Genomic DNA, 21,576 nt, shown 5'->3' with positions numbered 1-21,576 from the left:
GAGGTACTCACCATAAGCCACCTCCAGGTACAGGATAGCCTAAGCCCAAGACACGGCCAACTGAGAGTAGAGTGACAGAGGCATGAGCATGTGTCCCATGCCAGGCCCACCTAAACCTTCCTTAGGAATGTTCTGCTGATGATTGCCGAAGACTGCTTCCAATGGTGCTGCCCAGGGAAGAAATCTGAGAGTGGGGTTAACAACAGACATCTTTAAACATATCTCTCTCCAGCGTAAAGCCAAGTAAAGAGAAGGAGGCACAAGATATGATAAGTATGAGGCCATATATACTTCTGGATTCTCCAGTGATGTAAGACAAAGCATCTGATTTTTGCATAAGTTAATTTCAGTTGGGATATTTTCCTGTTTTTACTTGTAATTGAATGAGTCTTGAGAAAGAGAAGCTGTGAACGCTGACATTATACAAACAAGGCTGTTTTAAAGGAGATGCCGTGGAGAAGAGAGAGGAGACATCACAGCTGAAATGGAGAAATACCATGGGGGGAAATAAAAGCAGAAAAAGGAAAACAATTCAAAGAAAGTTAGATCTGAAGTTGAAGGCAAAATTGACAATAGGTAATTGCTGAAAGAATAACAATTGGGAGACAGGAAGATTGTAATCTTAGAAGGGCCGAGAATATCAACAATGAAATTCCAGAAAAGCGCAACTCTCTAAGTGACAGCGACTTCAAAGTATTACATGTAGCATGATGAGAATGAATTCATTTTCATCCAGAGTTTATATGTATAAAATCTTGTAATTTAAACCTGTTCCTCAGATTTACATGCCAATTTTATGCTATAAAAGCCACATCTGTTAAAACATTGCATCCAATGCCACTACTTTTGAGCATTTTTCTGTTCTTTTCTTTACTTGTAAAACAGTCTGACTAGCAACTCTACAGCATGTTGGCATTAGCTGACATTTGTGAGATGGTATCTTTCATTCCTTTCTAAAAATAGGGAAATAATCTATGAGTTATGCTCATCTTCAGGAGCAAAAGGTATGGTGTGTGGGGAGTCCAGCAGCTGGAACAGAATTTCTTGCTTCGAGGAGCCAGAACTATTGCAAGTCACAGGAAACAAACCTAAGCAAGGGGAAAGGGATATTTGTGTTGCATACAATATTGTAAGGTTAGAAAGAGGACGATCACTACTTTTGCTTGCTATAAGATTAAAATGATAGTAATTATAACTGTTAGCATGTATTCAGCACTTATTAACAGAAAGATAACATCCACAGCATGATACATGCATCATCATAAGAACGGGTCCTGATAATTATATTGGTGGAAACGTTTAAAAGTACAGAAAATAAGACTTGGACAGTCTACATTCTCTAATGTGATCAAGGTCACACTGCTCAAAGACATCGATACTGAGATTTAGACACAGTTTAACTCTGGGTCTGCAACTACTCTCCCCTATGCCTTTCAGATGAAGCAACAAGCATTTGAGTTAGCCAGCAAGAAGATAACAGATTATTATCCACTGAAGTGTTATAAATTCTCTTTTTTTCAAGTTTTTTTTTTAAAGCAACAACATAACCAAACAGTAAGAAGTATTGATAAAATATTATTCTCAGTTGAGGTATGAAAAGAAGTCCTGCCTAGGGGTAGAAGAATAATTGGAATGCAATCTCCTAAAGCTACTGGTCAAGTCTTCTAGATATTTATCAACCAAACTTTTCAACGTCCCTAAAATGTAAAAGTTTATCATTACAGGTAAATTAAAAGGCTAGGGTTTTCAAAATAGAACCTAAATGGTGCTTTGGGTACAGTGGATAAGTAACTATATTAAGACAATGGTATAAACAGAAATGCTCATACGTGTCCAATGTACTTCAATAATTATAATATACATTAATTGATATAGGTAACCACTTGAGTTTACTGGTTCGTGAGTTTTCAGATCATTAGCACACGTTAAAGTTATGCTATGCCAAATTACACAGAGCAAAAATGTACTGCCCAAATTATTTTAAAGACCACAAGAGTGAAAACTGGTTTATGGCATGCCAAAATCAAACCTAGTCTCAAATGCATATGTGTTATGTGTTGATGTATTTTTACAGGGTTAGTCAAGTTATTTCTCTGCTAGATCTGATGGAGAGAAGTGATACAAGCAATCTTTCAAAACTCCAATCTTCCCCCAATTCTTTCTTCAACCTTGACCCAAACAGACAGTGTGAGGTACACAGAAAGAATTTAACCTCGGCACCCTCTCAAGAGGCTTGCATTACTAACTGGAGCAGGAGGGATGAGCAGCCTGGTGGAACTCTCTGGTACACTGGGCCTTGACTATAGCCCAGAAACTGCTCACCTAAGAAAAAGTATTTAGAGAGGGACCCCTTGCTTGGTTAGTGTTCCAGAATGAGAGGTGGTGCATAAAAGTGATGACCTCAGGGAGGGCAAAGAATTGGTGCTGACTAGCCTGGCACACATATTGACCCTGGAAACTGTTTCCTACAGGAGTGGGTGATGGAAAGGTCTTGTGGGAAGGAAGGTTTCCAAGGAGTCTGGGACAGTTGTGCACATGGAGGGGAGTGGGCAAGAACAGGAATCTAGATCAGCAGTGCTGCTGGTGGTGGAGCTCATTCTAGTTTCATCAACCTTAGCTGATTATAGTTCCTATACTGAGAAAGCCTTATAGGTGTGCTGACACCTAAAAGGTTTATACATTGAATTTCACAGCCTTTGACTGAGGCTGAATGTCTGGTTTTCATTGGTTTACTTATTTATTTGAGAAGTACTCAAATGCATTGGTTTAAACATAGCTCTTGAATCCAGCTTCCTGTATGGGAAACTTGTCTCTAGTTCTTCCTATGTTTGTGACCTTGGATGATTTCTTTAACCTTACCATGCCTTGCTTTCCTAATCCAGAAAAAAAATGGGCTAATAATAGTATCTACTTTACAACATTTACTGTGAATATTAACTGAGCTACTCCAAGTAAAATGCCTAAACGGGCACCTGATGAAGAAAATCTCCATGCCTGTTAGCCATTACTCTGGTGATTATTGTTGTTGCTATTCAATATATCTGAAGACTGTATAATAATCCAGGTGAAGCACAGTTTTAGACCAGATTCAGAAGCACATAAATATGCAAAAGCAGAGTTCACACCTAACTTGAGGCTCTTAAGCCCCCGGAGGATGTCTTGTGTATCACACTGCTCTACACCCTAACTTCAGGGTCCGAAACGACAAGTTGATACAACCTGGCTGAGAACTTGGCTGACCTGTATTATTCAAAGTGGCATCTATTTCACAGATCAGGCTGAGACTGGGTTTGCCCAGGGATCAGACCACTGGTCACTTTTGTCAGATGCATTAACTTTCAGACCACTAGGATGCTATTTAGTGCAGGATTAGTCATTTACTAATTACTAATTACTCCAGTGGCCACAGACCTAAGGTCAGTCATTTTCTCCCTTCACACCAGGAGAATCCAACATAATAGAGGCCAGACAGGTAATTTGCATTGTCTCTTCTTAGGAGAGACCCACAGGAGAAGGAGGCAGGCGGAGGATTCTGTGTTGAAAGCAAGCAAAGGAGTTTTACTTTGACGGGCATTTCCATAAGCTTCTCAGGGGAACTTGTGGCCCATCTTTCCTGCTGGGACCTGGCAGGTTCTCACATTTGATGCTTGCTGCTGGCCAGCTGGGGAAACCGGACAAGGTCTGACCCCAGCTCCTAATCACTTCTACTAGCTGGCAAGTCTTTTCCCCTCTGAGCATCTGGAGAGTCATCCGACTGTGTTTGCCAAACTTGCTTGCAAGTGAGAAGCGTGTTTGTTTTATGATCGCTGTCTTGGGTTTTAAATAAGAATACCGTAGGAGATGATCCTGCTCTGATCCTTGCTAATGTACCTCTAGGCTAATAAGTGCTGAGATGATCCTCCTCTTTGATTTCATGAATAAAAAAATAAAATGGGAAATGTGTGACATTTTAAAAAAAATTATTGTTATTACTGAGAGTAAAATTTGTTTTAACCCTCTCTGGAGTGGCTAAGTTTCACACTGAAAATGCTGCTTGCCAGATTGTATCTCCTGTTCCTCCTCTCCTTAAATATGTGCTTATTTACTTCCTGCAGAGTTCAATTTTAGAACCCATCAAAGTAGATCCACTCAGACTGACTACATTTTCATGCATAAATTCATAGATGTCTTCAGAAGGAATTGCACTTGCATATGCAAACACTTCCAATGCCTTTTCATTTCTACTTTTGGCCTGCACAGTTTTTAATTCATGCAAACACATTACACAAACAAATATGGGCTCAATAACAACACAAGGCATGTGTGAATTGTTAATTGCAAAGCGAAGGGTTTGATATGGCCAAGCGACTTTCATTATTATCAATGGAGAGGAACAAGATTAAACAGGAAGAATAAAGGTATATTTGAAAATAAAATCCCAGGCACTTGGTTTCATTTTATGTAAATATTAATAAGGGAAAAGGTGACAGGCAAATCCACAGTTCAACAATAATCTAGGATCTTCAGCTCAGTGCACAATGATCAGAAGCCAGGATGCACCTTTAATGAGACTTAGGAAGGAGAGGCCACATTTTAGCCCAGAATCATGAGAAACAAAAACATACGCAATAATATCATAAAGGAAACAGAAAACACAACAGAAAATGAAAGGCCGTCAACCTTGTTGAATGTGCATCGCCTTTCAAAATATCTCAGTCTTGTATGAGAGACACCCCTGGAAGCAACAGGCAGGTATCCTCATTTATCAAATTGGATAGTTAAGCCTTCCCTTAATTAAGCTGTGAGTCCTCGTTTTTGTTTTGTTTTTTTTTCCTTTCTAATTTCCACTACATGCACTTTGGGGTCCAGTGAGAACTTAACAAAGTAAAACACTTGTTGACGTTACTCACAGATCAAAGACATCTGATACAGAGCAATTTTCAAGCAACCCTTCTCCCCTTGTTTGCAATGTGTTTCATTTACATGCAGTTAACTCAGAAAATAAGAGTGAAGATTAAATAACAAGTGCATTCTGCAAGGGTCTACAAAGGCAGTAGAGATAAAATTTTAACTGTTTCTCCACTAATTTTGTGGAATGTTTTATTAAATATAAAAGGTGAAGCTAGACTAATGGAGGAGCACTTGAGAACATGATTTTTTTAGAACAATCACTGGATTAAAGGAGATATACATATATATTACAAATAGGTAGTGTTTTCTAAGAAATAAACAAAAGACTAAGCAAGCTAAGCTAAGGAAATTAAGAAACCAGGGATGGAATTTGAAGCTTCTATAGACTGAATGTTTGTGACTCTCCAAAATTTGTATATGAAACCTAACCCTCAATGGTATTTGGAGGTGGGGCTTTTGGGAGGTAAATGAATGACAAGGGTGGAACCCTCATAAGGGGGTTTGCTGCCCTTATAAAAGAGGCCCCAGAGAGTTCCCTTGCCTTTTGCAGCTGTATGAGGACATGGGACAAGATGGCTCTCTATGGGCCAGTACTCTCAGCAGGACTCAACTCTGCTAGGACTTGACCGTGACCTTCCCTGCTTCCAGAACTGTGCCAAACTAAATTTCTGCTATTTATAAGCTACCAGTTCACAGTATTTTGTTATAGTGACCTGAAAGGGATAAGACACAAGCTAGGGTATCTACTGAAGAATTAAATTAGTTGCAACATTTACTGTCAGGGACAGAGAACAAGAACTATAGAATCCATATTAACACATGAGGCAGTAAACCAGCAGGTAGAACCTTGACCCTTGGCATTGCAGAGCACCCCTTCCTGGTGCATTCACTGCAGTTTTGCGTGTCCACTGGTAATTTTGCTAACACTTTATGTAAATCACATATAAGGCGAGGCTGGTACATGAAGCATAAGACCTGGAGCCAGCCAGTCAACTTAGACACACTGCCTCTCACACTGTGCCTGAGTCCAGGCGTCCATGCATTTACAGCAACTCATCACAAGTGATAACAAAATTTCCCATGGATGGTGACTAAGAAGAGAATGCCAACTGTTAGTGCTTAGGATGAAAACATTCTCCTCCCCAAAGAAATCAAAACTGTATAAGAAAATTATGTTTAGGTGAAAGCAGCTGTGGGAATTATACCAGTGGAATTGGAACTGACCTATACTTCAAAACATTAAAAGCATGTATAATTCAGAATTAACACCACATATTTTTTTGAGGGGGAGAGAGAAATTAAAGACTATTATATGGGAGGGGAGTGGAGAGAGATTCAAATATGTTTTTATCATTATACGATTTGTTCAAAGAGAATATAACCGAGAAGCTCAATGTGAGAAGCAGGAGAAATCTGAACTCTTAGAGGCTTGTGTCTCAGTTTCAAGGAGAATAGTTTAAAAATCACAGATAATTCCATGTTCCTTGGGACCGCAATCCATGATGGTCACAGGGATATCCCTCATGGAGCCAAGGGTCTGCTTTCTGTTACATCTGATCAAAACCTACCCTGGCATGTCTCCAAAAGTATCCAAACTGTCAAAGGATTGAAGTGTCCAGGACAGAAGAGGCCCTTCTGTGGTCCCCATAGGAATCTGACATGGGTTGACAAGAAGATTGTTCTCTTAAACTACACTTGAATGGAGAGTTAATGCAGACCTGCTTTGCTCCCTGTTCCCACCAACCTCAGTCATCCATGTGCAACAGCGCAAGCAAGTGAGACAGCGCGGGCCCTCGGCGCGGGCAGCCCCACCTACCTTGTCTTGGGAACTCGTCCGACTCCCGGTGAACGAGGTCTGTCACTCGGTTGCCATAGTGCATCCTGCTGTCATGATCATAGGCCTTCAGGGTCTCGCTGGAGCTGTAGGACTTCTGTGTGGGCACGCGGCAGTCTTCACTGTCCAGGGAGGAGCTCGTGTAGCGACACTCTTTGCCACACCGTCCCCTGGTCAGAGAGCGGTGCCGCCGGTCCTTGACATCCATTATCTCAGGTCTGGCAGAAGGCTGATGCTTTCTGAAAAGTCAGGCCGCGGTATGGGCACTTGTCACGTGGCCACCTAGAAACATCACAGGAAAAACACTCAGACTATGATTCTAAGAATTACTGCCTTCAGTTCTGATTCATGCTTTGACTCAGATCAAAACGCACAAAGGCAAATTTGGTCAGCGCTGCATCATCTCTTCTGCAAACGCTTAATGTATACTTAAACAATCAGCCTAAATAGAATCACTCGATGCAGTAAATTAATTCCCATGCTATTTAACTTAATAGATTCTAGGGGAAAATAGTAGCAAAATAATTCATATTTTTATTTTCTATATGTGTGAAGATGACATGGTAAGTCTGTCACCCTAATGAAAGATCTTACTATGAAGTGGTTCAGAGTAAAACTGATTTTATCTGACTTTAACTGCTTTCTGTTTTCGCTGCTGAAGGACTGGGGGAAAAACACCAAAATTAAATGAATACAAATATAATAAAGATGTAAAAGGCAAAAATATATGCTGATGATGCTTTTAATGGTACCAGGTCACACTGGACCACATAAAATTTGCCTGGCTGGGTACGGAGAATAATAATATAAGGCATTCTTGGCATGCAGTCTTCCTTGGATTTACTTAATGAGCCTTCAGCAAACTCCTTATCTGGTTTATCTTCTTGGCAAATCTGATTCCTGGACACACCTGGTCTTTTCCCTAGTCACCTGCCAACAGGACATCTTGCTCACAGAGGTCCAACGAGCACAACCACATGGCCATCTACCTAAGCCCACCCTAGTGTCCTTTCCACAGGTGGGATACCCACTGTGGAAAAGAAAAATGGGGAAGAGCGCTGAATGCATTAGGTTAGTTGATGGAAAGAAGCCTCTCCAGCATACGATCTGGCAACCAGGGAGCCCCACAGTTTGACACCCAGGACCTAGAAATGTAGACAAACATCACTCAGAAAACTCTAGCCTTCTGCCAAGCAAATAAGATCAACACGCTTAGATGCCTCCAAGTTCCAAATGATAGGCTCTTACTGATTTCATCAGCCATGCAAAATAGCCTAGACCACAGGGCCAGGGCCTGGACAAAATGGAAAAACACAAATTTAATTAAAATGGCAAATACAACCCAGAGCCAGTGTAATGATTTTTCTCCAGGCTACTGATGCTCACTGTCTCCTTAATATGTCAGAATGTACTTGGGGAGCAGATCTATAGTTTGGAGCCCCTCTGCTTGTCTTTGGTTATTTACCACACTGCAATGGGATGCTTGTGTATACCAAGTGACTAGCCTAAATGTGTAGCAATGTAGAAGGCATCAGTCCCAAGACAGCAGAAGCCAAGTTATCTCTTACTTGTCCCTTCATACCAATAGGTCCTTCTGGATCTCAGAAACCCTCCGAATTAAGACTATTTGTGTACAGTATCAAACATTGCCTGTAATCATGAATAGCTTTGTTTGGCAACTGGCAATGAAAAAGAGGGCCTTTCTGTGGTAAACATCAAGCAGAGTCGATCTGTTGCCACAGTCACTTCGAAAAAACTTAAATTCTCAGTTTCCTGGAACCTACAGTCTCCAACTTAGGAAACTGAGAAGCATCTTTGAGAGTCACCAGTCAAGACTCCAGGACTTGCTTAGAGAACAAAGGTGGTCAGTGTCATCATGGAGTTTTGGGGGCTGCACAAAATATTCAAGTGTTTTAACATTAGTGCAATTTCTAGATGCCCAAAAACTTCTCCTTTAACATCCAACATGTGATCTTAACATTTTAGAATCCACAGTACAGGCCGGTTAGAAGCACGGCGATTGTAGTCTTGCTGGATAGCAATCTCATCATGACCACTGACTAGCCAAGCCCTTGTGAAATTCAGGTTCTCAACCACTGAAAACAGAAAATAAGTATCTACAGATTAGAGTATTTATAAAAATTAGATGGGACACTATGGGAAAGCTCTCAATATGCTGCCTAACACATGGTAAGGGCTCTTGAAGAAGTCGTTTTTTTTTTTCTCCTCTGAATGATTAAAAATAATTTTTCGTCTTAGCTAAGAAGCTGCAAATTTGCATAAGACAAAGATAATCATATGAATTCCTGAAACTCAAACTTCTAATTATAAATATCAATACTTGAACTACATACAGATAAAGGAAGACTTTTAGTGCCTATTAAGGATGTAGGTCTGGAGAAGTAAATGGCAACCCACTCCAGTATTCATGCCTGGAAAATCCCATGGACCAAGGAGCCTGGTAGGCTACGGTCCATGGGGTCGCAAAGAGTCGGACATGACTGAGTGACTTCACTATACTATACTATAAGGATGTAGGTGGCACTAATGCTAAAATAATCTGCCTGCCAATGCAGGAGACAAGATGCAAGTTTGATTCCTGCATGAGGAAGATCCCCTAGAGAAGGGAATGGCATCACATTCTAGTATTTTTGCCTGGAAAATTCCATGAGCAGAGGAGCCTGGCGGGCTACAGTCTCAGCTCAGTTCAATTGCGCGGTTGTGTCCGACTCTTTGCAACCCCACGAACTGCAGCATGTCAGGCCTCCCTGTCCATCGAGTCAGTGATGCCATTTAACCATCTCATCCTCTGTTGTCCCCTTCTCCTCCTGCCTTCTATCTTTCCCAGCATCAGTGTCTTTTCAGAGGAGTCAGTTCTTTGCATCAGGTGGTCGAAGTACTGGAGTTTCAGCTTCAGCATCAGTCCTTTCAAAGAATACTCAGGACTGATTTCTCTTAGGATTGACAGGTTGGATCTCCTTGCAGTCCAAGGTTCTCTCAAGAGTCTTCTCCAACACCACAGTTCAAAAGCATCAATTCTTTGGCGCTTAGCTTTCTTTATAGTCCAACTTGCACATCCATACATGATTACTGGAAAAACCATACACAGCTACAGTCTACGAGGCTGCGAAAAGTCTGACCCAACTGAGCACCCACACAAGGGTGTATAAGATCGTGTGCACTAACACTGAGGAGCTCTAAGTGTTCTAGGGGAAGAAGGGTTGGCTGTTCTGAATGTATTTTATCATTTTTCTCTCCTCTGCTTCACTGTGAGTTTTTACTTTTTAATGTTTTCAGTGTTCCTAACTCATGAAATCCTATCTCCTCTAATTTGCATCATGCTTTGGAAATTGGGCTGACTTTCTATGTATGCATGTATGCGATTTTATTTTACACATATTTTTAAAAATCATGCTCTAAGTGGGAGCCTAAAGGCTTATTACCTATTTATAAAGTACAAGAAATTTAATGTTTGGACATTTTGACATCTAATTTGGTTGCCTAGTGATCTTTTCCTGCTAAATTTCTCTTTCTTGCTTATGCCCTTGATAGTTCAGTTTGTCAGCAATGTCACCTCCAGATAAATGATAGACATTTATATAAAATGAGGTAAGAAAATGACAAATTTTAGCCAGGGAAAACTAATTTCCTAGAAAACTGAGCAGAGTATACAGACAGTTGGACTCTAGACATTTTGTATTTAGCTTGCTTGTTATTTAAAAATTAATTTTCAATAAAAAAAGAGACAAACCAGCACAATTTATATTAAAACCTGGGTCCTGAGCTTATTATGAAAAATCAGGCAGTCTAGAAATTCCCGCTTTCAAAACAATTGGATAAGTGTACTTCTACAAATTTTTTTCCCACTAGGTATAGCTGAAGACCCTATACATTATATATAAAATAACACTAGGAAGAATTTGAAAGGTAGGAATAAAAGACAGACTTACTAGTGCCCTCAGGACCCAAGGAACAAAACTGTGGTAAGTTTCCGAAATTTCTTTTTGCCCTATATATTTCATTCTTGGAGCTAAAGATATTGTCAACCCAGAAACAGCAATAGATTCAGACGATAAAAATTCCAACAAAATCCTGCTGCCTCTAGCCAAAGGACTTTGAAGGGGGCAGCCTAACAAGAGAGGAAACATTGAGATGCTAACCATCTCACCGCAGCCAGATAGCATAGGAAATTCAGTAGATCCCATGCCCACCTTCACCAGCAAAAGCCAAGTGTGGAGCCTAGATTTCCATGCTTCTGAGGAAGCAACAAGCTACCCCAACCCCAAACAGTGGTTTCACAGAAGGTTAAGAAGGCAGATAGGACTTTCATGCCTTACAGGAAGGAATGCGGTCACCTTCTCCTCAGAGGGTTGCCAGCCTGGCCTTCCACCCTCACTGGGGGTGGTAAGGTGCCACTCTTCTCTGCTAGGGCGGTATAGAGCAGGACTAGTGGAGACCCAGGACTTTCATCATTTCCCAGTGGCAATGTGTCCTTCTGCCTACTGTTGTTGGCTATTGGTGCTAGCAGACATCATGTGGGGAGGAGTAAAATTTTACCTCACTCCTAACCCTACCACGAGGGAACTATCAGTGGAGGTCTAGTGGGGAACCAGAACTCCCAACTCTCCTCCTCTCTCAGATCTGAACAAGGAACTCTCTGCCCTGAAGTGCTAGCAAAGATTGAATGAGAAACCTGGACTCTTAAGCAAATGTAACAATGATGAGGCAGGATCCCTCATCTCACAGAGCAGTGTCAGAGGAAACCAGCTACAATAGAAGGTTTAGATAAGACACAGACTCTCATAATACCTCAAAAGTCCATAGTTCAGAAAACAAAACAAAACCTATACCACCAAGAGCTAGAAAATTTTCAAACTAAATGAAAAAGGTTTAATCAATAGATACCAACGTTGAGAAGAGACAGATGTTAGAATTATTTGACACAGATTTAAAAACAGCCATCATAAAATGCTTTGACAGCAATTTAAAGCACACTTTAAACAAATAAAAAAAAAAAGGAGGTCTCAGCAAACAAATAGAAGATACAAAGGAGACTCCAATAGAAATTTTAGAAGTGAAAATTAGAATAGTAAAAATAAAATTAATAGATGGGCTCAAGAGAAGAATAAAGAGATAGAAGAAAGGATGAAGGAACTTGAAAACTGAACAATGGAAATTACCCACTCTATACAGTTGGTTAAAAAACAAACTAAAGAAGAAAAAATGAATAGAATGAGAACAAAAGACTTAATGCTTATGTTATCAGAGTCACAGAGGAAAAGAAAATGAAAGAGGGGCAGAGAAAGTGCTAAAACAGTAGCTGAATACATCCAAATTTGTAAACACTCAAGAAGCTGAACAAAATCTAGAAGGCAGTAAGGAAAAGCGATACCTTACTTTTAGGGGAAAGCAATTTGAATGAAAGTAGATTTTTTTCTCAGACCATGGAAGCAAGATGGAAATGGCAAAACATTTTTCAAATGCTGAGAGAAAAGAAGTTTCAACCCAGAAATCTAGATCAAATGAAAATATCCTTCTAGAATGAAGGAGAAGACATGACATTCTCAGATGGAGGAAAACTAAGAGACATTATGACCAGCAGACTTATTCTGAATTAATGTTGAAAGAAGTACTTCTCTAAAACAGAAGGGGAAAAAAAAATCTTGTAAATAATGAAAGAAAAAATAAGAAAAAAAGATATATATGCTTAGCAAAAATATTAATAAAGAACAAAGACTCCCTTGAGTTTTCCAAATTACTTTTAATGGTTGAAGTAAAAATTATAAAATTGTCTGATGTGGTTTTAATATATGTGGAGGTCATATTTAAGAAATGATATTATAAATGAGAAGGGTAAAAAAATATAAAGGGAAGTAGGGTTTAAACAATATAACTGGTAAAGTGATGAAAGCAGTAAACTGTGATAAGATATGTAGGTATAATGTAACAGCTAAAAGGACTATACAAAGGACGCACTCAAAATGAATCAACATGGAGTTCAAAAAAATGTTCAATAAACCACAGAAAAGTAGGAAGAAGAGAAAAATGAAAAATAGAACAAGAGCACAAATAGAAAACAAAGAGTAAAATGGCATAATTAAGCCCTAAAATAACAATAATTATATTAAATGTAAGTGGTCTAAATACACAAATTAAAAAATAGAGATCTTCAGAATGAACTAGAAAATACAACCCAACTTCATATTGTCAACAAGTAAGTAAATTTAAATACAACATTGCAGGCATGTTGAAAGTAAAATGAAGAAAAAAGAGATACAAGGTTAACATTAACAAAAAGAACACAGGAGTGACTATGTTAATATTAGATAAAGTCTACTTCATAGGCAAAGAAAATTATCAGAGATAGAGAGGGGCATTATATAATGATAAAAGACCAATCTTCCAAAAAGTTGCAATTCTAAATATACATGTACAAAACAAAAAACAACAACAACTAAAAACCTGCAAAGTATATTAAGCAAAAAGTAACAGAATTGAAAGGAAAAATATATAAATCCATAGAGTTGGAGCTTTCAATACTGGAATTTCAACAACTAGAAAATCAAGACAGATACAGAAGAATCCCCAACACCACCAACCAACAAGCCCTATTTAACACTTACAGACTATTCCTCCCAAGAAGAGCAGATTGTTACATCCTTAAGTACCCAAGTAACATAGCCTGGATTGTAAAACAAATCTCAAACTGAAGTCATACAGAGTATGTTCTCTTACCACAATGGAATCAAACTGAATCTGTAATAGAAAGATGAGAAGAAAATATCTAAACACTTAAAAACTAAACAACAATTTTCTAAATAATTCATGGACCAAAGATCATACAAGATCAAAACATACGTTAAAGTGAAGGGAAAAGGTAATATAACATATCAGAATTTGTAAGAAACTGTGAAAATACTGCTGAGAGAGAAATTTACAGAACTAAACATTCACTGGAAAACAGGAAAAGTCTCAAATCAATAACCTAAGCTTCTAGATTCTAGTAAAAGAAGAAAAAACTAAAACTAAAAGTGAGAAGGAAGAGATTAATAAAGAACCAAATTAAATAAAACTGGACACATAAAAACAACACAGAAAGGCAATGAAACTGGCTGCTTCTTTGGGGAAAAAAGTCAATAAAGTTGACAAACTCTGGCAAAGTGACAAAGAAATGAAGAAGACACATGAGATTTCACTAGACACCTTGACGGCACAAACAAGATTCTTAGAGAGTACTTCAAAGAGATTTACAAAAATAAATTTGACAATAAAGATGAAATGGACCAACAATCCAAATCCTAAGACTATGACAATTCCCCTAATATGAAATATTAGATCATTTGACTAATTTTGTGACAAATAGAGAAATTTAATTCGTAATTTTTTAAATTCACATAAAATCTCATGCTCAGATGATTACACTAGAGAATTCCATCAAATGTTTCAAGGAAAATTAACATCAATTCTACAAAATCTCTCCCAGAAACTAGAATAGGGAGCACTTTATAATTCATTTGATGAAGCTGCTTAAACATAACTAAAGACAGTACCAAAAAACAAACAAACAAAAACCCCTCCAAAACTAAAGACCAATATTTCCCATGAATATAGATACATAAATTCTCATCTTAGCAAATATAAGTCAATGGTATATAAAAATATACATCTTGATCACATAGGGTTTATTCTGGGGATGCAAGGATGGTTCAGTATTTTAAAATACCAGTGTATCCACCACATTAAAGAAATAAGGAAAAATCAGTGAAAGTACAAAAAGCACCTGGCAAAAATCTACATCTGCTCGTGATAAAAACTCAAACGAAAATGGTAGAGGGAACTTCCTCAACTTGATCAAGAGAATCAACAAAAAAAATCTACAACTAAGATTATATTTAATGGTGATAGACTAAATACTTTTCCCCAAGGATGGGAATGAGGCATGGAAGTTTCCTCCCATCACATTACTCAACACTGTGCTAGAAATTCTATTCCGTACAATAACACAAGAAAGGGAAATAAAATGCATGCAGAGGGGACTCCCTGGTGGTCCAGTGGTTAGGACTCTGCATTCTCACTGCCCAGGGCTTGGGTTCAATCTCTGGTCCCACAAGACACAGCATGGCAAAAAAAAAAAAAAAAAAAAAAGAAGAAGAAGAAGAAAAGCATACCAAACAGGAAGGGGACACAAAACTGCACCTCTTTATAGAGAACATGACTGTCTATGAAGAGAATCCTAGAAAAAACTTGTGGAAATAAGTGAGTTCAGTAAGATTATAGGATACAAGATAAAACATATGAAAATCAATTGAATTTCAATATACTAGCAATAAACACGTGGATACCAAAATTCTAAGTACAATGATATCTATAATTTAAAAAAAAAGAAAAATACTTAGATGTAAATCTAACAAAACGTGTACAGAAATGGTAAACTGAAAAGTAAACACTTTTTTGATGAAGGAAATTAAACTTTTTTGATGAAAGAAATTAATTCTAAATAAATGAAGAGACATGTTGTGTTCATGATTTAGAAGAATCATTACAGGAAAAAATACTAATTTTCTCTAGACTGATATATACATTGAAATTCATGTCAAATTCCAGCAAAAATTTTTACAGACACAGATGAAATTATTCTAAAGTTTGTAGAGAAAGGGGGAGGAATTGAAATAGCTAAAACAATTTTCAAAAAGAAGTGGCAGAAATCATCCTACCCAATTTTAAGACTTCTATATAGCTACAGTAACAGTACTTTGTGGTATTGGCATAGTGAACAGACACATAATTGAAGAGAATAAAATAAATAACCCAAATACAGACTCACAAAAATTATGGCCAACAGAATTTTTAACAATGCAAAAGTAATTCAATGGATAACAGTTTCAAGAAATGGTTTTGGAATGGGTAGACATCCATAAGACATCCAAAAAGACTATTTGCTTAGATTTATTAAAAAATAAACTTAAAATGGATTTATAGACATAAAGTCCAAAACTTCTATAAAAAGTTTTAGAAAAAAACTGAAAAACCTTTAGACTTGATACTGAATGCATAATCCATAAAATAAAACATTAATAAATTGAACTTCATTAAAATTAAACACTTCTGCTCTATAAAAAGACCCTGATAAGAGGCTGAAAAACATCTACAAACTGAAAGTAGCTATTTGCAAACCATATAGCTGATAAAGGACATATATAAAAATAAAGAAAATATTTCTCAGAATTCAACTTAAAAAAAAATCCGATTAGAAAATAGACAAAATGACAAAGTGACATTTCACCAATTTATTTGAAAGATGTTTGACATCATTAGCCATTGTTGTTTAGTCACTAAGCTGTGTCCAACTCTTTTGTAACCCCAGGCTCCTCTGTCCATGGGATTTCCCTGGCAAAAATACTGGAGTGGGTTGCCAATTCCTTCCTCGGGGATCTTTCTGATGTAGGGATCGAACCAGAGTTTCCTGCATTGGCAGGTGGATTCTTTACCACCGACCCACCTGGGAAGCCCAATTAGCCATTAGAGAAATGTAAATTGAGCCTACAATGAGATATTACCACAGACTTGCCATAATGACTAAAATTCAAAAAATAGAAAATAGTGACAACACTAAATACTGACCAGGATATGGAAAAACCGCTAAACACCACTGGCTTAGGTATAAAATGACACAGCTACGTTGGAAAATGGATGAGCAGTTTAAAAAAAACAAAAACACTAAATGTGAAGTACCATACAATCCCGTAATTGCCCTGCTGGGCACTTATTCCATAGAAACAAAACTTGTGTTCACACAAAAGCCTATACATGAATGTTTATAGCAGAATGTTTACTCATAATAGCCCCAAATTGGAGACAACTGATTGCAGACCTCTGAGAGGTACAGCACCAGAAAAGCCAAATGTCTATCTGATTTGGGATTCTGTCAATTCTGAATATACAGTCAATGGGTGACTGGTTAAACAAAACTCTGGCGTATACATGACAGGAAAGAGTGCTCTGTAATAAAAGGGAATGAACTACTAATATAAACAAAATCAGGGTGACTCTCTAGAGAATAATGCTAAGTGAAAGCAGCCAATTCCAAAGGTTACATATTGTATGCTCCATTTATACACTATTCTTCAAATGAAAAGAAAAATATAGAAATGAGAACAGACTAATGGTTACCAGGAAAAAAGAAGGAATGAAAGTATGAGGAAAATGATTATGGCTGCCAACGGTCAGCATGAGGAATCCGTGTCGATGGTGATGTTCTGTGTCTTAGCTGTATCACTGTCAAAATTCTATTGTTGACATCAGACTACAGTTGTGTAGGATATTGCTGTTGGTGGAAGTTGACTAAAGGTACCATAGATGTCTCTGTATTACTTCTTTAAATTTTGCATGATTCTGGTAATAACAAAGAGCTTGATTTAAAAAATTTAATCAGATAATCCAGCAAACCTGGGTTCAAACACTATCATGAAAACAAATGTTTAATTTGGGAGGTCACTTTTAAACTGGGTACTATGCTCCAAAACAGTAGTAGTATCATCTTATCACTCCTTTTGATTTTATAGACTGTCTGCTTCACTTATTTGAAACCCTTGCTTGGCCAATATAGGCCATTACATCTGTGATTTTTGGCACAAAAGAAAAAGAAACAATTTTGTGGTCATTGGAAAGGATCACAATGGGACAGTTATAAGATAAGAAGCGGCATCTGCCAACATATTTCTCATCTTAAAAAAATTCTAAAATAATAAGATATTAGTCTTCATTTGAATGTGGTTAAATATCCATCCTTTATGTAATAAAACATATTTATTACCTCTTATGAACAAGCACTCTTTGACTAGCTGTCCTTGAAAGTGAAGGTCAAGCTTCATGTGGGAAAATGCAAGTTTAGAGACTGATTTTAAAAAGTAATTAAAATTGCCTTGAAGCAGGAGGAAAGATGGTAACCAAAATTATAAATCTTTCCCCAAGCCTCTGCCTTTACTGGCACTGAAAAATGGCAATCAATGATGGCACTGCCTCTGCCAGCTTGTTCCTGCTATGCTGAGCTTTTATTCTGTTACATTCCACATTTCCTCCCTTGAAGAGTGTTCACACTGCTTTTTTTCATCAGTTGCCTAAGTGGGTTCCATCACTTTAGCAGAAAAGACTACAGAGATCTTGCCTGCAAGCCTTTGTCTAATTAACTAATCCTATGAGCTGTAACACTGTTCACTATTAACTTTTCAGATTATCCTACTACTTAAGGGGGTTGACTTGTTAATCACTGACAGCGCATTTGAGATGTGTGTGTGTGTGTGTGTGTGTGTTGTACCTGTGTGGGTATGCAAATGTGTGCAATGCATGATGCATAGGGGGACTTTAGGTGTGTCTAATGGAGAGCTACCATTTCTCTGTGACAACCAATCCTGCAGGCAGTTGTTTAAACTTGCCTCACCCTCATCAATGGTCTTTGATCACACTCTGGGCATTGTTTCATTGTGCTTGAATATTTGTATCTTATAAATTGACTACAGACCTCTGAGAGGTATGGTATAAGGAAAACCAAAAATCCATCTGATATGAGACACTGTCAATGCTGAATACACATTACTTTGGCCAGTTTTCTTCCTCATTTCAAATTATGATACATTATGGAAGCAGATTGTCCACAAGGGTATTTGGAGAAGGGTCAGTGCATGTGGTGCTTGTTTCCTAATCTGAGCTGGTGTCACAGATATTTTAGAAATCCAGTAAAAAAAATTTCATTATATAAGCAATTTTTGTTTTTAAAAAAATGTATTTTTAAAAGCTCAACCTGAAAGCTTCTGTAAAATATCTTTCTTCTTCCTGATAACATGTTAATTGAATTGTCTACTTGTTTCTTAAATAATGCAGGTATAATGCTTCTGTGTTTAAGAAGATGTAATGGATAATGCATGGTCCTTTTATCCTTAACTCCTCTGCAAATTTTGTCTATTACCAAAAGCAGAAATGCTAAGTCAACCTAAAAACAGTGCATTCACAGATTCCTTTCCTCTGTACTAGAACTCCTCTGTGACAGTGCTTTATTTTAAAACCTTTAAAGCACCAAATGAAATATAATACAGAAGTCATCCATAAAAGAGAGAGGAGGGGGGAGTCCAAGTCACACTCATTCAGCCTTCCCTACCCCCAGATAGCACTGTAAAGGACACAGTGTGAAAATCAGACTATGTCCTGGAAGATTTCCAGTCTCTCCTCTTAGGAACATTTAAGAACAAGTCTGAACACAGATCTACTCCAAAATATCTCAAGACTGACTATTCCTGTGACCTCTGAATGGACCAGGGAAAATCTGGTTTCAAATCGGCAAAAGTGGAAGATGGTGCCCTCGCAATTTAATGCACTAGTAAATAAGAGGTCAAAGGCAATTTGCTTTCTGTCCCCCTGTGCTGTTCTATTGATATGTCTGGGGATAAAAAGCCAACTCTGGTTAATGTCCAGAGCAAGAAAGGATAAGCAAATTCACAATTGTACTTTGCTCTCTAGCTTCAGAGAAACATGCTGCTGCTTTTTAGAATCTGTTAGGGTCCCTGGAGCCATTTGTGTAGGAAATGGTGAGGTAGGTCCCTGGATCTGCTGTCTATAAATGTGATGAATTGTGAAATGCAATGCCATTCCTCCATGCTAGAAGCCCCGAGGAGCTAGAGCCACAGAGGGCAGGACTGTACCCTGTAAGCCCAGATATTTGTGATCATGGTCCAACCTTGTGTGTTTGTCTATTTTCACTTGAATAGCAATGAGAAGTCAAAAGTCTATGTCGGATTGGTATTTAGTCTAATTCCACACCCTTTTTTCCCTCTCTCCAGTCCAAGCTGTTTAACATTCACAAAAGTCAGCCTGGCTACACCTCCTGCTAAAATTTCAATATGAAATGTGGAAGTTTACTGAAGCCTTTGCTCCTCAGCTCCGCCTTCCCCACACGTGGGCCCCTCTGCTCTCTTCCCGTGTTCCTCTCTGCCTCCTGAGATCAGGAGCTGAACAGATGGCTGCACCTTAGGCACTGGCTAAGTAACCGTAACCGGAAAGACGGTCCCTCCCCTCCTCCTCCCTGCCAGGCACAGCTCAGAGAGCCAGCAGAGCAGGCCTGGAGCCCACAGCCTCCAAACCTAACGAGGGAAAGCGGTGAGTACCTGCTTCCCGTCTTGTTGACTGTGCCCGTGTATTGTTACACGAGACTGAAAGCGGCATCAGATTATCACAGGGAGAGAAGGGAGTTGGGCCACAGGCTTCCAGATGAAATGTTAAAGACAAAGTCATCATCAAGCTTCCATGTAATGAATGCCTACAAAGCGCCAGGTCTTGAATTCAACTCCTTACGTAAGTCGTTGCTCATTTTGTCATCCTGAGACATGCTTATATTTACCCGTGTTTTGGAGATGGGGAAATGGAGACTCTAGGAGGTTAAGTGACTTGCTAAGTCCACACATGCAGGGATTAGGAATGAGAGTTATCCAAGGTCTGCCTTCATTACAAAACTCAGTTATGCTACTTCTGAGTATTTATCCAAAGAATATGAAAACACTAATCTGAGAAGATATCTGCACCCCCATGTTCACTTGTGCATAATTTACAATAGCGAAGCTTTGCAAACAACCTAAGATCCCATCAATAGAGAAGTGAATAAAGGAGTCTTGGAATGCATGCATATAATGGAATACTACTCAGACATAAAAAAGATGAAAGCTTATCATTTATGACAACAAGAATAGATCTTGAGGGTATTAAGCTAAATAAAATATGCCAGACAAAGAAAGGCAAATACAGTATGATTTCATTCAAATGTGGAATATAAAAAATAAAAATGAATGAGCAAGCAAAAACTAAGATTTGGGGGAGGGGTTTACAGCACAGCAAAATGTGGAAAATTCTTAAAGAGATGGGAATACGAGATCACCTTACCTGCCTCCTGAGAAATCTGTATGCAGGTCAGAAGCAACTGTTAGAAACGGACATAGAACAACAGACTGGTTCCAAATTGGGAAAGGAGTACATCAAGGCTGTATATTATTACCCTGCTTATTTAACTTATATGCAGAATACATCATGTGAAATGCCTGGCTGGATGAAGCACAAACTGGAATCAAGATTGCCAGGAGAAATATGAATAACCTTACATACGCAGATGACACCACCCTTATGGCAGAAAGCAAAGAACAACTAAAGAACCTCTTGAAAGTGAAAGAGGAGAGTGAAAAAGCTGGTTTAAAACTCAACATTCAAAAAAACTAAGATCATGACATCTGGTCCCATCATTTCATCTGAGGCAAATAGATGGGGAAATAGTGGAAACAGTGACAGACTATTTTTTTCGGCTCCAAAATCACTGCAGATGGTGACTGCAGCCATTAAATTAAAAGATGCTTGCTCCTTGGAAGAAAAGCTATGATCAACCTAGACAGCATATTAAAAAGCAGACATCTAGCCAAAGCTATGGTTTTTCCAGTAGTCATGTATGGATGTGAGAGTTGGACTATAAAGAAAGCTGAGTGCCAAAGAATTGATGCTTTTGAACTGTGGTGTTGGAGAAGGCTCTTGAGAGTCCCTTGGACTGTGAGGAGATCAAATCCTAAAGGAGAATCAGTCCTGAATAGTCACTGGAAGGACTGATGCTGAAGCTCAAACTCCAATATTCTGGCCACCTGGTGCAAAGAACGGACTCATTGGAAAAGACTCTGATGCTGGCAAAGATTGAAGGCAAGAGGAGAAGGGGATGACAGAGGATGAGATGGTTGGATGGCATCACTGACTCGATGGACATGAGTTTGAGTAAGCTCCAGGAGTTGGTGATGGACAGGGAAACCTACTGAGCTGCAGTCCATGGTGTCGCA

General features: G+C 38.5%; 1 protein-coding gene across 1 annotated transcript in view; it reads right to left on the bottom strand.

The window, feature by feature from the left end:
* TENM2 (teneurin transmembrane protein 2) overlaps positions 1–21,576 on the bottom strand; it is a 1,359,342-nt gene that overhangs the window by 1,021,611 nt on the left and 316,155 nt on the right. Inside the window, exon 4 of the mRNA XM_065919048.1 lies at positions 6,707–7,006. Within this exon, the coding sequence (XP_065775120.1) occupies positions 6,707–6,932 (226 nt within the window). The 5' untranslated portion in view covers positions 6,933–7,006. The remainder of the gene's footprint in view (positions 1–6,706; positions 7,007–21,576) is intronic.

Source organism: Muntiacus reevesi, chromosome 1 (genome assembly GCF_963930625.1).
Source record: "Muntiacus reevesi chromosome 1, mMunRee1.1, whole genome shotgun sequence".
Classification (NCBI taxonomy): domain Eukaryota; kingdom Metazoa; phylum Chordata; class Mammalia; order Artiodactyla; family Cervidae; genus Muntiacus; species Muntiacus reevesi.
This window is presented reverse-complemented; position numbering and strand designations above follow the sequence as displayed.